Consider the following 14,485-nt stretch of genomic DNA (forward strand, 5'->3'; position numbering starts at 1 on the left):
CCCTTAGCCTGCATTCTGCTCTGCTCTCCATCAATATTTGCAGTGCTCTCAAAGATCATCTGGCTGTTCCTAAACCTCCTTTTTCTTTTTTTGTGTGTATCTTATTGACACCTGAAGCTTCTTTTCATGCTGTGGTTGTGAACTGAATGGTCAAATTGCCTTTTTCTCCTGGCCAGGACGGATCCGGTGAGGCCGTTCATCAGCGGGCACGTTGCAAACAGCATGGCAGCAGAGGTGATTGCCCTGCTGCACAGCCTGCTCATGGCCCCCGAGTCCAATGCAGCCCAGATCTGGACAACAACTGCTGAAAAAGTGAGCAAACACAACCATGAGTGGCACATTCCTCACTGGGCGTTGAGTAGTTAGAGAATGTGATGATTAGCAAGGCCTGAGCTGCTCCTTTCTGATTCAAACACAGGGTGTGGAGCTGCACAGACCCAGCTGTCTCAGGGTGGGACAAATACTCAAAATTTACCCATCATTAGATAACGTGTTGTTATTCTTTTCAGGCATTATAACAGTGCTGTTTGTTGAGGAGTTCCTTTGGCTGTGGCAGGTTATTCTGCCTTGGCTGTTCTCTTGGCTGTGGCCTCTGAGGGTGCAAAGTGTTGGCTGGAACAAAACACATTGGTTTTGTGTTCCTCTGAATCCTGCAGCACCTAATCTATTCCTTAGGTGAAATCCTCAGCAAAAACTTTTGCCAAGAATGTGTTTTTCCTAAAAGTTACCAGGGAATGGTCATGGCTTTGATGGTGCTCACACTTCAGAGAACTTGGAATATTCTGAGTTACATAATTCTCTTTAAGAACAAAAATTCTTCTGAGACTGTGTGGGCTGGAGGCTTGGGGCATTGGTTTTTGTTGGAATTGTGCTTTGAAGTCGTTCCCTGGTATTTTTGCTTCTGTCTTCAGGTTCTGTCTCGGGCTCTGATGTACATTCCACAGCTTGGGAAATATGCAGAGAGCATTTTGGAGAACGGGAGTAGCAGTGGAAGGAAGCTGGCTAAACTTCAAAGGATTGCTCGGCAGGCAGTGGCTGCCCTGTGTGCTCTGGGTGGCTTTAAGGAGACAATTAAAATAGGTTCTGAAGTTCAGGTAATTCAGCACTGTTCATATTTGATATCCTAGATGAGAATTGCTGCTCTCTGGAGGTTTTCCCTGTGCTGGGATCCTTGGCAGCAGGATGTGCTTGTGGAACAGCAGCTTGTGGAGCTTGTTTCCTAAAACACCCCCCTGTGCTTGTGTGTGCAGTTGGTGTGTGATGTCAGACACTGATTCCTGGTTGTAACACCCTCAATCTCATGCAGCTCTCCTTTGGTTGTAGGTTTTAGGCAAAGGAATAGCAGGAAGCATTGGAGTTGTGGCATCTATTAATGAGCAAGAAGGTATAGCCACGGTCAAATTCCCACCCACCACTATAGACACTAGAAAGACCTCCCAGGCATCAGACACTTTAACTATTCCATTGTCTAGGCTCTGTGTTCCGAGATCTGAGGTATGGGAGTTTTAAACATCCAATATTCAGTATAATCTCGACTCTTGCTTTATTTCTGTCACAGCATACTGACAATTAATCTACAGCATGTAAAAAAAAAAAGTGTTCATCTCTGCTTATAAATGATTTGTAATGTTTGCCTTGTTTTTTTAAGCATATATTTAACAGTATGTTTGAGTTCTCATTCAAGTAACATAAATATTCATCTTTTGTGCTTAAATATATTCTGTTGCATGCTGGGTGGGAGGTTTTTTTGGTTAATTTCTGGCTTTGTTTGGGGTTTGTTTATTTTATTTTATTGGTGTTTGGTGCCGATTTTGTGATAGTAAATTATAAGAATTAACTCCAGGTAATAAAACACCCTTATTTCTTAGAAACTAACTACTTGAATTTAACTTTTTACCGTGCCCCCCCACCATCAGGCATTGCCTCTTCATAAACTGTCCATTACTGAGAAGGTAGTACAGGCAGTCCAGTCCATGTTGCTCCCTCAGGAGGGAAGTCTCTCTATTCACACCTCACTTCCTGCAACAGGAGATGGCTCAACCCCAGTAATGGCAGTGGTCCGGCTCCTTGCTGAAATAAGAACCAGGTGAGTCCTGCCTTTGTGCACAAACATCCCAGGGAACTGCATGAGTTCTTGTGCCCTTCCTCTGGGGGTGTGCAGCAAGGGACTGCACCAATTCCCCTTGGGCTCCCTTTTAGTGTCTGGGTGTTGTTCATGGCTGTCCCTGCAACACACTGAGCAAATGCTTCAATAAATCCATTTATGAAGCAGGGAAAAGCTGCCTTTGGGGAGGGTCCAGCTAAAAGCAGGGTTAAGAACTCCCTTAAACCACTCTTGAATTCACTACTGTAAAGCCAGCTCTGGATTCAGCACACTTTGTAACACTTGAAATGTATTGTTTTTCTGTTCAGAGCATGCCTGGTGATGGCTCAGCTGTTGGAAGACAGCTCATTCTGTGAAGAATTCATTCAACAGTGCCCAGCTGCTGTAGAAGTTCTGAATTTGGTGGCTCAGGAGTGCAGCCCTGGTATGTAGCCAACACCTTCTTGGCATTTTCAGGTCAGAAACAGAGCAGCTTTTAATATCATTTCAGTGTTTTCTCCTCCAGCTACCTCCTCCAGAGTTTAGGAACTGGCACAGGACAGAGTGTCTTGTCACAGCTGCAGGGCTGCTGATGGAAGAACAGCTAATAATCAGCCTAAATCATTAAACATTAGGCATTGATTTAGGCCAGAACAGGATTATTCTGTGTATCAGAAAAGCAAGTCCTGCTTCTCTACTGCACTTTCCACTTCCTTTATGATATATATGAAATTCTGCCCAGCAGAAATCTTAGTTCAGGGGCAAGTTTTTCGGAACATGCCAGAGAAAAAGTGGCTGAAGTGAAGGGTAGGAGTCAAGGGATTTAGACGTCAAAGGGCAAGGACTGATTTTTGTGACATTAGACATAAATTTTTTTTGCTTTCCTGCCTTTGCTGGACCATAAACTTGCTCACTAAAATGAACTTTGTGTTAGTGAACATAATAGCGTCTTTGCAAACCAGATATAAAATAAACATAAGAAAATACTTGCATATGTTACATTTTACCCTTAATTCCATTGCTTAGGTGAGTGAAGCTGATCAAACCTCCTCAAAGTGCAAACACCATTTTTATTTCTGAATTAAGATTGCAGTGTTGGGCTCGAGGAAGCAGCTGGAGGCTGATGCTGGTGTGGTTGTTGTTGCAGGGGAGAGGCTGGTGGTTGTGGAGATGCAGTGTGAGAGGTTACGGATGTTGTACCGGGACTGTGCTCGGCCCCCTCCTCCTCCCCTGCAAGCAGACAGGAGACAGGTGAGCACAGGCACAGTGCTGAGCCCTCTGCCCTGGGAAACCCCTGCTGCTGTCCAAACTGGGGGCATTCTTGGAATGTTTAATGGGAATTTCTCTATTGGCATGTGATTTGTTGGAGTTGTGTTAAATGCGCCCCTCATAAACTGTGTGATTGTATTTTAGTGGGTGACTTGAATTGTGATTGGTAAAATAAACTGCTCTGTTGTGTCTGCAGCCCAAAGAAATCACGTGGAGCCCATCCAGGGTGTTCCCCCCAGTGAGAGCCTGCATGTTCTCCTCACACCTCACTGCTGTGACCTTCCTGGCTGATCCCAGTGCAGGTGGGGGACTTCCTCGGGGCACCTTTATCTATGCCACCTCCCCAGTGCCAGTACAGGTGAGACCTCACAGCTCTCCAGCACTTTGTCATTGAATATCCAACAGCGCATGAAAAGGAAAAGCAAGAAAATTGCTTCTTTAAACTCTAAATAACTTCTTAAAATGTGTTATTATTTTTATTTCTAGGCACCATCATTCTACTGGGAAATTGAAGTGGTTTCCTATGGAGACACAGATGATGACACTGGGCCAATAGTTTCCTTTGGATTTGCCACAGAGGCAGAAAAACGGGATGGGGCTTGGACAAACCCAGTGGGCACCTGCCTCTTTCACAAGTAGGTTGGAGATGCACATGGAAATCCATGTTCAGTACATTGTTAGCAGACTGGGGAGGAGGCTGTATGGGCAATATTTACTTTTTAATTGAATGCTGAAATGGACTGGAATATCTTTGCAGAATCAGGAGGGTTGAGGTGTCTTTTGAGTGTCACAGCTTTGGTGGGTGGTGATCCTGCTCTGGCTCAGTGCTGTCTCTCACTGTGTCCTTGTTGCCCCTCAGCAATGGGCGAGCAGTGCATTACAATGGCTCCAGCCTGCTGCAGTGGAAGAGTGTCAGACTGGATGTGACTCTTTCCCCTGGTATGTGACAGTATGGCTAAAATCCTTATCTGCTCCATCACAAAATCCTCTGAATGTCAGGGAAATGCTGGATGAAAAAACTAATTAAATCCCTTATATGATTGTGTTTTTCTGCAGGTGATGTAGCAGGAATTGGATGGGAAAGAACAGAAGGAACTCCCCCTCCTCCAGGGCAGCCAGCAAAGGGCAGAGTTTATTTTACATATTGTGGGCAGAGACTTGTGCCCTACCTAGAGGATGTCTCTGGTGGAATGTGGCCAGTTGTCCACATTCAGAAAAAGGCAAGTTTGTAACAGAAATATGTCACTTCATATACTTTCAGAAATACAAAAACCATTATATAAAATATTGAACCTGCTCTGTAGAGAAGCAAATTGATAGTTTTTACCTTTCTTGGGTAGGTCGAGGTATTCATTAGCCCTCCCAGGTGCATGTGTTGTGTCATTATTTTGCTTTTCCCTGCCCATTAACACAGCAGTGTGCAGCTGGCCTGGCAGGATGCCTTGTGCCATGCCAGGAGCTCCTTTCAGCATTCCTGGCCAGCAGTGGCCTTGCTTCAAAGCACCCAGCTTGAGGCTGGAAAGCAGGCACGTTCAAAGCATGTCTTTAGCAGCTCAAAGCTTTCCCAGAGTGCCAGCTGGGGATCCTGGTGGCAGGGAGGTGTGATCAGCTCCTGCCTGGGGCAGAGTGAGGGCTCAGAGCAGGATCTGAGAGCTTCCCTGCGTCCTTTTGCAGAACACCAAGGTGCGGGCGAACTTCGGCTCGCGGCCGTTCGCGTACGCCGAGGGCCAGGCTCACCGCAACGCTGCCGACCTGTGCCTGGACCTGGCCGAGGAGATCAGTGCCAACTTCGAGGCCTTGCCCTTTGCCATGGCCTCTGACAGTGACAACGACGCTGGCACCAGCATCGCCTCCGACCCTGGCACCCACGGGCCCCCCTGCAGGATCGCCGCCGTCGCCACGGCTCAGCAACGTAAAGTGACATTCGCTCCTTTTAAAGCCCTCGCAGCAGAAATGGCAAGCAAGGAAATGGGATTTAAGCCCAGCCTGGCTGCAGTCTTTAGTCCTTAGGTAGTGTTTTTTTAGATGAGGCAGTGCCACAAGTCAAAGCTGTGTTTATCAGATTTTAGACAAGGCAATTAAAACATCTTCTTTGGTCTTCCTCTATGTGAATACACAAATTATTCGTAATTAACGCAGCTTCAATGAGAAATGATCTCGTTAGGGTTTGGGATACAATAGGATGTCACGGTGGATTGGATCAGCCAATTGGTTATGCTGTGTCAAAAGGAATTGCATTCCCACCCCCTGATTGGAGAGCATGGAATGCTGCATGTCTCCAATTTCATGGGATGTCTTTGCATGCATTATCATCTCATTATTTCTGTCTGTGTCTTGCAGAGTATGACAGTGATACATCCTGCCACTATAAAATGGAGCTGAGCTATGAGAACTTCATCACCTCAGGCCCTGATCCTCATCCCCCTCCTATTGCAGATGATGAAAGTGATGATGATGACGACGATGATATTCCCAGGGTGAGGAATGTGGCAAACTCTGCCTTCTCTAATTTAGAGCCTAAAACCAGATCTTGTCATTTAAATTTTGAAATTTGGCCACACAAGAGTTCTTCCTGCTTCCCTTACAAAAATGTAACTGCTGATAACTTATCACTTCTTGGTGTTTAAAACACTTTTGTCTTTGTAGGAGGATCACTATGCCCTCCTGGTCAAAGCCTGGGAAACCAAGGTTTTCCCTACAATTAGAAGAAGATTCCGTAATGAGGCTGAGAGGAAGTCTGGGCTGGATCAGATTAAAGGAGCTTTACAGTTAGGTATGTATTTATTTCCATGCATGTTGTTTTCTGTGATGTGCAGGAAGTCTGAGAGAGCAGCTGTGTTTCTTTCATATTTTACTGTATTCAGGGCTGGAAAACATAAAAAAAAAAAATCACTTGCTGTTTCCCTCCAGTGCTTAGAATTTTGCTTGTGCTCATGCTTTTTCTTTAACACTTTTACTATGTTTGGCTATTTAAATAGAGAAAAAAGTTTCAGAAATAGTGACAGAATTTGTTGTGATGTGGATACAGAAACGTTCTGGAATAATGGCTTGGGAAGAAACTATATCTGTGCATTTTCTGTCTGTGACTATCAAGGCAAAATTTTTAGGTTTAAGTAATAATAAGGGGAGATTTGGGAGTTTTGTAGAATTCAGCTCTGGCAGGACAATGTGTTTGTGGGAAAGTCACAATCAGAGCAAGCTAGGAATTCTGAGCCCCCACGAGAAGCTCAGGAAAAACTTCCTCAGGAAAGCTCCCAATTTCCATCCTTCAGCCTGACTGAGAGAGTATTTAAGTACTTGGAAAACTCACCTGCTTGGGATATTAATGAGAATAAGAACTTATTCAAGTGGCTGAGGGAAATAATTTGCATTCCCTCCTGTCTTTCAGGAATGGTTGATATAGCAAGGCAAACTGTGGAATTCCTGTATGAGGAAAATGGAGGCATCCCAAGGGATCTCTACCTTCCCACCATCGAGGATATCAAAGATGAAGCAAACAAATTCACAATTGATAAAGTACGGAAAGGTAAGGGCAGCACAAAGGATCCTGAGGGGTAAAGAAAAGCTCAGGGGGTTTTGGCATCTAATTGTCACCTGAGGAAAATACCTTCAAATGGTGTCCCTTTCTGCCAGGTCTCACCGTGGTGACTCGCTCTCCTGACAGCAACAACGTCACCAGCAGTGCTGTAGGAACAGCTCTGCCCAAATTTGCCATTCGGGGCATGCTGAAGACATTTGGTCTTCATGGGGTTGTCCTGGATGTGGACTCGGTGAGTAAACACACAATGAGAGCACATTCCATGAGCAGCATCACACAGCTGGGAGCAAAAACTGCTCAGGATGCTGGATTGGGGTCTCTTGGAAGGAAAAATCTGGTTCTAATTATTGTGTTACTGACAGTGCTGGGTTTGGTGTTGCAGGTGAATGAACTGGTCCAAGTGGAGACTTACCTGCGGAGTGAGGGGGTCCTGGTGAGGTACTGGTATCCCATTGACATGTTGGAGAGGCCACCTGCAGGGTACAGGAGGACTGCAACCAATGGATTGGTCACCCTGGATAACACCAACATCCAAATTCACAGGTGAAAAAAGAGATGTAGTTACAAGGCACTTTATTACCTGAATTTGAATTAGCTGAAGAGCATTTCCTGTAGTGCAGTTACCTGCTACAGTTTTGTTCTAAACAATACAAACTTCTGAAATCTTATTGCCATGGTTGTATTTAATGTTAAGGAATTAACAGAATTAATGTTTGTGTTCCCTAGGGAGCTGTTGAGGAGTGAAGCTGCCCTGGCCAAGCTCTACTGTCGCATGGCTCTGCTCAATATTTTTGCTCCCAAATCTCCCCACATGTTCACGCGGCTGTTCCACATTCCTGCCATCCGGGATATCACCCTGGAGCACCTGCAGCTGCTCTCCAACCAGCTTCTTGCACCACCTCTTCCTGGTAAGCACTTGGTTTTGTCCCAGCTCTTCTTTGGTACAGTATTTTTCTGGGAACAAAAAAAATTAATGGATTTGGTATTTCTTTATTAGTTGGTTAATAATGATGGTATTTAAGAATGAGCCAGGGTGATCCCACAGCTCTGTGTTTGCCCTCACAAGGGGCTGGGCTGAGGCTGGTGAGGGGCACAGCTGGCATGGGGAGACCATCCCAGCCACAAGGGATGAAAAACAGAGGTTGGGAATCTTTCAGGTGTTTTACAGCTTTTGTTTCCCAGGCCATGTAAACATTTGGAGTGATCTCCACATTTGTGCTGTTTTCCTTGTTATTCCAGATGGAACCATCAGCTCAAGCTCCATTCTCCTGGCCCAGTCCCTGCAGCACTGCATCCATTCCCAGACCTGTGCTGCCACAGACCTCTTCTACCAGGGCAATTCCCAGGCCATCAGGGAGTGGCTGACTGTGGCCATCACTCGGACACTGCATCAGGGAGAGGAGAGTCTCCTGGACCTCACCAAACAGATCTGCTCCTTTCTGCAGGTAAAATACTCACTCATGTTTCATGGGAGTGCTGGGTTCCATTCTCAGGAGCTTGTTCTCTGTGTGGTTGAAATGTCCATGATGCTGTCCCTCACAGGGAATTGTTTCTCTGGATGGGTTCTGTTACCCTGATTGCAGTGGGCACACTGAAAACAGAAGCAGCAGCAATGCTCTGGATTGAATTAAAATGAAGTGGCCTCCTACTGTGTCATAATTTGCAGTTAATTAAATGCACTGGCTATAGAGCACTCCATAATTAAAGAAGAGGGTGGAGGTGTGCTGCTGTTTGGGATCTCTCATGATGAATTGTCCTGTTACAGGCGGCACCAGAACAATTTCCTGCCGAAGAATTCCCAATTTCTGAATCCAAGGTCAACATGGATGTGAATTTTCCTGGGGCTGCCTTTGTGATTGTGTCCTGCAAGGAAAGTCAGTCTGGGTTCCGAAAAGAGTGAGTCCTGGAGAGGGGCACGGCTGGCTCTGAGCCTGGCAGCCCTGGGGATGGAGTTTTTATTTTGTTTCACTTTTCTCTTCTCCGAGACTTACCCTGAGTGGTGGCTGGGATATTTTCCAGCTGCTTTGAGCCTAACCAAGCTGTGCTGCTGTTTCCCCAGCTCATCCCTGTACAAGGCCCCCTGGGCTCGGGTGCTGGTCTATGGGCTGGGGCACAAGGTGAAGAGGAACGGGCAGCTGAACCTGATCGAGGCCATGTGCTACCCCCGCGACGCCTCCCCCACCAACACCGGCCTCACGCCGCCGCCCACCACCAACCAGTACCCAGCTGTCATCACCCCCACGGACAGGGTGCACATCAAACTGGGTGAGCACAGCCACTGCACCAGGGAAAAGCCTTCCCTGTGCTCTCAGGGCTGACAGAGCTTCATTATGGCCTCTGCAGCACCTTCCCGTGTGGTCGCCAGTCCTAGCAGCAGATAGGGCAGGATTTTTGTACAAGGAATTCATTCTTAACCAAAAAACCCTGGTTTTATAACCACTGTCACCACGTGATTCTGATTTTTATATTCCGGGAGTTCACCTAGCAGTGTTTGTATTTTAAATATTTTATTCAAAATACTAATTTCTGCAGTGTTGGTGTTTGAGGAGCTGTTTCAGATGGAGAGTAATTTTTTATTGCTTTTTTAGGTCTTTGTAGACCTCTTATCCACAGAGTAACACAGTGTAGCAATACTTAGGTCACTCGAGCAAGAAGAATCATTAATCTTCTTTTTACTCTTGCCCAGAGGGAGAGACAGTGGGATTTAGAGCAGTGAAGGTGACTGGGTGCAGTGAGTTCTTAAAACTTCCTTTGGAGATTCTAAAGTTCTTCTGCTGCTGTTGTTTCCAGTACCCATCAGACAGAAATAAAGGATTTTGGGGGAAGTTCTGTTTGTATTTTTACGTATGTTCAGGCTCAAAATTATTCTGTTTCTTTATGTGAATAAAATGTTCTCTGTACATTTATAATTACAGAGTATAGTAACTTATCAGTATAGAGAAACATTGCTATTTGTTTCTTACAAGGTGCTGCAGAGAAAATTCTCACTTAACAGAAGTTTAGCCTTGAAAAAATCCTAAATGTTACTACTTTTACTTTATCAATGCTCAGAATCATGATGAAGATTTTCTTGGTCCTTTTTGCTTAGGAGTGTCTCCTCCTCCTGGAGCTGTACTGGTCTTGCATTCCCTTCCCCTGGAATTCCCCCTGGCAATGGCATTCACAGAACAGCTCTTAACCTGGAAGTTAGAAGATGGGGATGGAAAATCTGAAGATGAACTGGATACCATTCCTGCCTCAGTTCTCTTGCAAGTAGTGGAATTTTTAGGTGAGAATAGAGTATTTCCTTACTAATGAGCACTGATAATATGCTCACTCAGGTGGAGAGTTCAGGAAACAAAAACTACAGTTGAAGTTTTCTGAGCTCTTCCACTATAGTGAAATTTTCTTCAACCTCCAGAAATTTTCTGCAGTTCTTGGAATAACCTTCCTGTCTTTCTTACTGCTGCCACGACATTGAAATTAGCTTTTCTGGTGCTTTCTTAAATGTTACTTTCTGCTAAGAGTGAAGCACTGCTGACTGCCATGCCTTGCCTTCTTCCCTCAGGCAACTTCCTCTGGACAACTGACATGGCAGCGTGTGTGAAGGAATTGATCTTTCACCTCCTGGCCGAGCTGCTTCGCAAAATCCACAGTCTGGAGCAGAAGAAGAATCCAGCAGGATTGTCCTCGTCCATCGCCCTGCAGCTCAACCCCTGCCTGGCCATGCTGATGGCCCTGCAGTCAGAGCTGCACAAGCTCTACGATGAGGAAACCCAGAACTGGGTGTCTGGGAATGCCTGTGGTGGCTCTGGGGTTGGAGTGGCCGACCAGGGAAGATTCTCCACGTACTTCCATGCCCTGATGGAAGTGTGCCTGGCTGTGGCAGAAGTCACCTTGCCCATCAACATGAGCGTGACAGCCAACGTGATCTCATCCACCAGTGCCCCAAATCTTAGTGACTCCTCCTCCTCATCCTCATCTTCCCCAGGGCAGACACCACAGAGCCCGAGCTTGCTGTCCAAGAGGAAAAAAGTCAAAATGAAGCGGGAGAAAACCTCATCTTCAGGGAAAAGAGCTTCATCCAGGGCGGCCGAGACGGACGCGGCGCTCCTCAGCATCGGGGGCAGCAAGCCTGAGGACATGCTGTGGTTCCACAGAGCTCTGACCCTGCTGATAATCCTCAGGCACCTGACAAAGAAGGACCCCCAGGGGCTGGGTGTGACCAACGATGCCGTGGCAGACGCCTGCCAGGCCCTGGTGGGGCCCACGGCCCACAGCCGCCTGCTCGTCATCTCCGGCATCCCCACGCACCTGGAGGAGGGCACGGTCAGGAACGCCATCAGGAAGGCCTGCAACGCCCACGGGGGAGTCTTCAAGGATGAGATCTACATCCCTCTGCAGGAAGAGGATCCCAAAAAAACCAAGGACAAAGCAGAAGGAGGAGAGTGCAGGACGGAGCTGGAGAAGCCGACGGTTTCCAGCAGCGCCGACAGTTTGGACATCAGCAGCTCCAGCAGCGTCACCCCCGCCATGAGCGTCAGCGCCTCGGCCTCCACCAGCCAGGCTTCCCTCTGCAGCTCCCAGGGCATCTCCCGCACCGTCAGCGACATCTCCGTGGACCAGTTCCAGGCAGGGCTGGAGCTGCCCATCCCGCCCGGGCTGCTGGAGCAGCCGCACGTGGTGTCCAGCCAGGAGAGTTTGGATCTTTCCCACTGCAGCACCGGGAGCCTGGGCAGCCTGGGCAGCCTCGGGGAGCCCCTGGACAACGTGGAGACGGCGTCGGTGTCGGACGTGGGCTCCATGTACACGGTGACATCTCTGGACAATCAGCCGCTGCTGGCACGGCCCATCAAGGGCTTCGCCGTGGTGGAGGTAACAGAGAGGGGCCTCTGGAGCCAGGGTGTTGGGAGAATGAGATCTCACTCTAGGATCTGGCTTTTTCCATGGTAAATGTATGTCTAAGAGCATGGGAGACTGGGAGGTCTCAGCTTGGATAGGATGGCTGAGGAGCACAGAATTCCCTTCCCCACATTCACAGGCTTGGGAACAATCCCTGTCTCCCAAAGGACAGAGGGGACTCAGTAGTGGGGAGATCCAGCAGCAGGTGGACAACAGAAGGAAGTAAGGAAGAGCTCCTGTGTGTTCCTGCTTGTAGAGCTCATTTTCAGAGTGCTGCTGAAGCCAAGGCCATAAATGAACTCTTAAGGGATTAAATTCCTGGAGGATTGGTAGCTGTGGAGCACAGCAGCCAGTGCATCTTCCAACTGAGGAAATATTTAAACTGCTCTGCAGAGGCTGGGAGAACATGTCAGGGGAAAGATCAGTTAATTTCCTCTTTCACGTGCCTTTCTCTAAGATTTGTTCTGGCCACTGCTGAGATGAATTTAGAGATTGGGGCTCTTTTGATTTGACCCACAAGGCAATTATTTAATGTTTAATCAGTACCTTTTCACCTGTTTTGAACCACCTATGGATTTCTCTGTTAAGCTACTTCAGGAGACATGATAAATTTTGTTGTTGATTAATTTTTAAAAGCGTTGTGGGTGATTGCCATCAGTGCTGGGTCACTCCAGGTGTTCAGCTCTGCACAAGAACCTTCCTCTCTGCTGCTTCCACAGATTGCCTGCTGAGATTTATCAGGAGCTTCCAAAAGCACAGCCATTCCTGATAGCCTGGGAATGGAGAGAGATGTTTTTGTATAGTCTGGGATTGTATCAGTTCCTCTTTTAGCAGAAAGTCTGCTTATTCAGATGAAAGCTCTGCAAGCTGCTATTCTTGAGCTGTTAATTGACGTGAAGACATCATTGAAATAAAGCACTAAGTGTGGAGAGAAAGCTGCCAGCGTGTTCACATGGAAACTATTCCAAGTCTGGAGCTGCTCTGGTAGTGATTATTCTAGGAATCAAAGGAAGTTGCTGTTCCCCTTCCCAGTCTGTGTAGCTGAGGCTTCAAGGCCTGTGCTAATTGAGATTTTTCAGGGTGGAGAATTGAGGCAGGGACAGCAGAGTTACAAATAATGCCAGCTTACCTGGCTGACACCTTCAGCTCCTTCCCTGCTGTTCCCAGGGGCTGCTTCCTGCCTGAGAAATGGGATAGCTGATCAGAGCTGTGCCTGGCTAACTCCCAGCACAAGGATTTCAGTGCTCTCAGGAAGGATCTTTTCTAGGCTCAACCTGAATTTTGGTATCAAATTATTGATGCAGCAGAGAAGAGAAGCAATAATGATTATCAGAATGGGGAGGGGGGTGGAAGCTTAAACCCCAAATTGCTATGAATGGAAGTGAATTTGTTTTCTCAGAATTGCTATGAACTAATTGCATTATTTGTACAGATAAGGTCAAGAGCTAAAATAGAGAAAATTCGAGCCAGCCTCTTCAACAGCAGTGACCTCATTGGCTTGTCCAGCCTGGATGGGGAGGATGAGCTCATGGAGATGTCAACTGAAGAGATTTTAACTGTTTCCACTGTAAATCAGAGTTTGTTTGACACCCAGGGGAGCCCAGCACTAGAGGATTATTTCAATGATAAGTCAATAAAAGGTAGGTGGTTTGATATTGGCAAATCCCTCCTGTGTTCAGCATTTTGGGGGGTGAACAGGGCTCAGACTCTCCTTGGTTCAGTATCAATCAGGGGTGACAGCGAGCCAGGGAGAAATTGCAAAATAAGTTTTATCCCTCCAGGGATAATTTGCAAGCTGAACATTGCTCAGTTGTCCACCCAGCTAATCAATTAAATAATGAATAAATAAACACTCCTCATCAACACAAAAAACTACTGATTTAATTCTTTAGGGTTTTCTTTTGAGAAAATAGCCACTGAAATAACTTTTGACTGCTAGTTCAGTTCATAGGTGTTGGTGTCTGCCTGCACAGCATAATTTTTATCCTGGCATGATAAATAAACTGCTTTTTTCATCCCCACTATTCCCTCAAGTAATAATTACAGGATGTGGCCAATTCTCTGTCTTTAATGGAGTGCAGAAGGAGCAGATTTTCTACTGAAAAAGTGATTATTTTCTCCTGCAAAAGTGATTTTCCATGTCAAAGCAGACTATTTTATCTGAATGCAAAATCTATTTTCACATTTCAAATCCCAACCAGTTCCCATGGCATGTTGTACCAAATCATTTGTTTTCTTTTAATTAGGTGAAAAACTGGTCCCAGGCGCTCGGGAAGTTCTCACAGAGATCTTTAAAAGCTGTGTCCATTCGGAACAAATGCTGAGCCTGACCCCAGCCAAGCCCATCAAGGTGGCTGACATTTACCTCAGCAAGGAGCAGATCAATTCCCAAACCCCTGGCAACCTCCTCCACGTCTTCTTCACCAACGTGCGCCCTCCCAAGAAGGTGCTGGAGGACCAGCTCACCCAGGTAGTGCTTTGCCAGCTCTTCTCAGCCTCTTTTGGTGTCCCTTGAAAGCACTGGGTGATGATTCACTTTTTGTCTTGGAAGATTTTAAGGAAATATGGAGTTCCCAAGCCCAAATTTGACAAGAGCAAGTACAACAAGGCAGGCAAGGAGCAGCACCCGGTGAAGGTGGTGAGCACCAAGCGCCCGGTCACCAAACCCCCCACCAAGGAGAAGTCCATGCTCAACAGTGTCAGGTGGGTGTCCT

General features: G+C 46.7%; 1 protein-coding gene across 5 annotated transcripts in view; it reads left to right on the top strand.

Annotated features, from left to right (window-relative positions):
* Nucleotides 1-14,485, top strand: part of HECTD4 (HECT domain E3 ubiquitin protein ligase 4) — a 65,706-nt gene that overhangs the window by 39,634 nt on the left and 11,587 nt on the right. For all 5 annotated transcript variants that reach the window (XM_039724347.1, XM_039724349.1, XM_039724348.1 and 2 more), the window contains 25 exons: nt 177-312; nt 912-1,094; nt 1,324-1,494; nt 1,917-2,086; nt 2,413-2,528; nt 3,231-3,334; nt 3,549-3,710; nt 3,839-3,987; nt 4,212-4,291; nt 4,409-4,572; nt 5,027-5,264; nt 5,693-5,829; nt 5,999-6,125; nt 6,741-6,878; nt 6,986-7,122; nt 7,273-7,433; nt 7,617-7,798; nt 8,130-8,335; nt 8,656-8,786; nt 8,950-9,155; nt 9,979-10,158; nt 10,438-11,744; nt 13,204-13,411; nt 14,018-14,241; nt 14,323-14,474. In XM_039724347.1, coding sequence (XP_039580281.1) covers nt 177-312; nt 912-1,094; nt 1,324-1,494; nt 1,917-2,086; nt 2,413-2,528; nt 3,231-3,334; nt 3,549-3,710; nt 3,839-3,987; nt 4,212-4,291; nt 4,409-4,572; nt 5,027-5,264; nt 5,693-5,829; nt 5,999-6,125; nt 6,741-6,878; nt 6,986-7,122; nt 7,273-7,433; nt 7,617-7,798; nt 8,130-8,335; nt 8,656-8,786; nt 8,950-9,155; nt 9,979-10,158; nt 10,438-11,744; nt 13,204-13,411; nt 14,018-14,241; nt 14,323-14,474 — 5,169 coding nt within the window. The remainder of the gene's footprint in view (nt 1-176; nt 313-911; nt 1,095-1,323; nt 1,495-1,916; nt 2,087-2,412; nt 2,529-3,230; nt 3,335-3,548; nt 3,711-3,838; nt 3,988-4,211; nt 4,292-4,408; nt 4,573-5,026; nt 5,265-5,692; nt 5,830-5,998; nt 6,126-6,740; nt 6,879-6,985; nt 7,123-7,272; nt 7,434-7,616; nt 7,799-8,129; nt 8,336-8,655; nt 8,787-8,949; nt 9,156-9,978; nt 10,159-10,437; nt 11,745-13,203; nt 13,412-14,017; nt 14,242-14,322; nt 14,475-14,485) is intronic.

This window comes from Passer montanus, unplaced genomic scaffold (genome assembly GCF_014805655.1).
Source record: "Passer montanus isolate IOZ18808 unplaced genomic scaffold, ASM1480565v1 scaffold53, whole genome shotgun sequence".
In the NCBI taxonomy this organism is placed as follows: domain Eukaryota; kingdom Metazoa; phylum Chordata; class Aves; order Passeriformes; family Passeridae; genus Passer; species Passer montanus.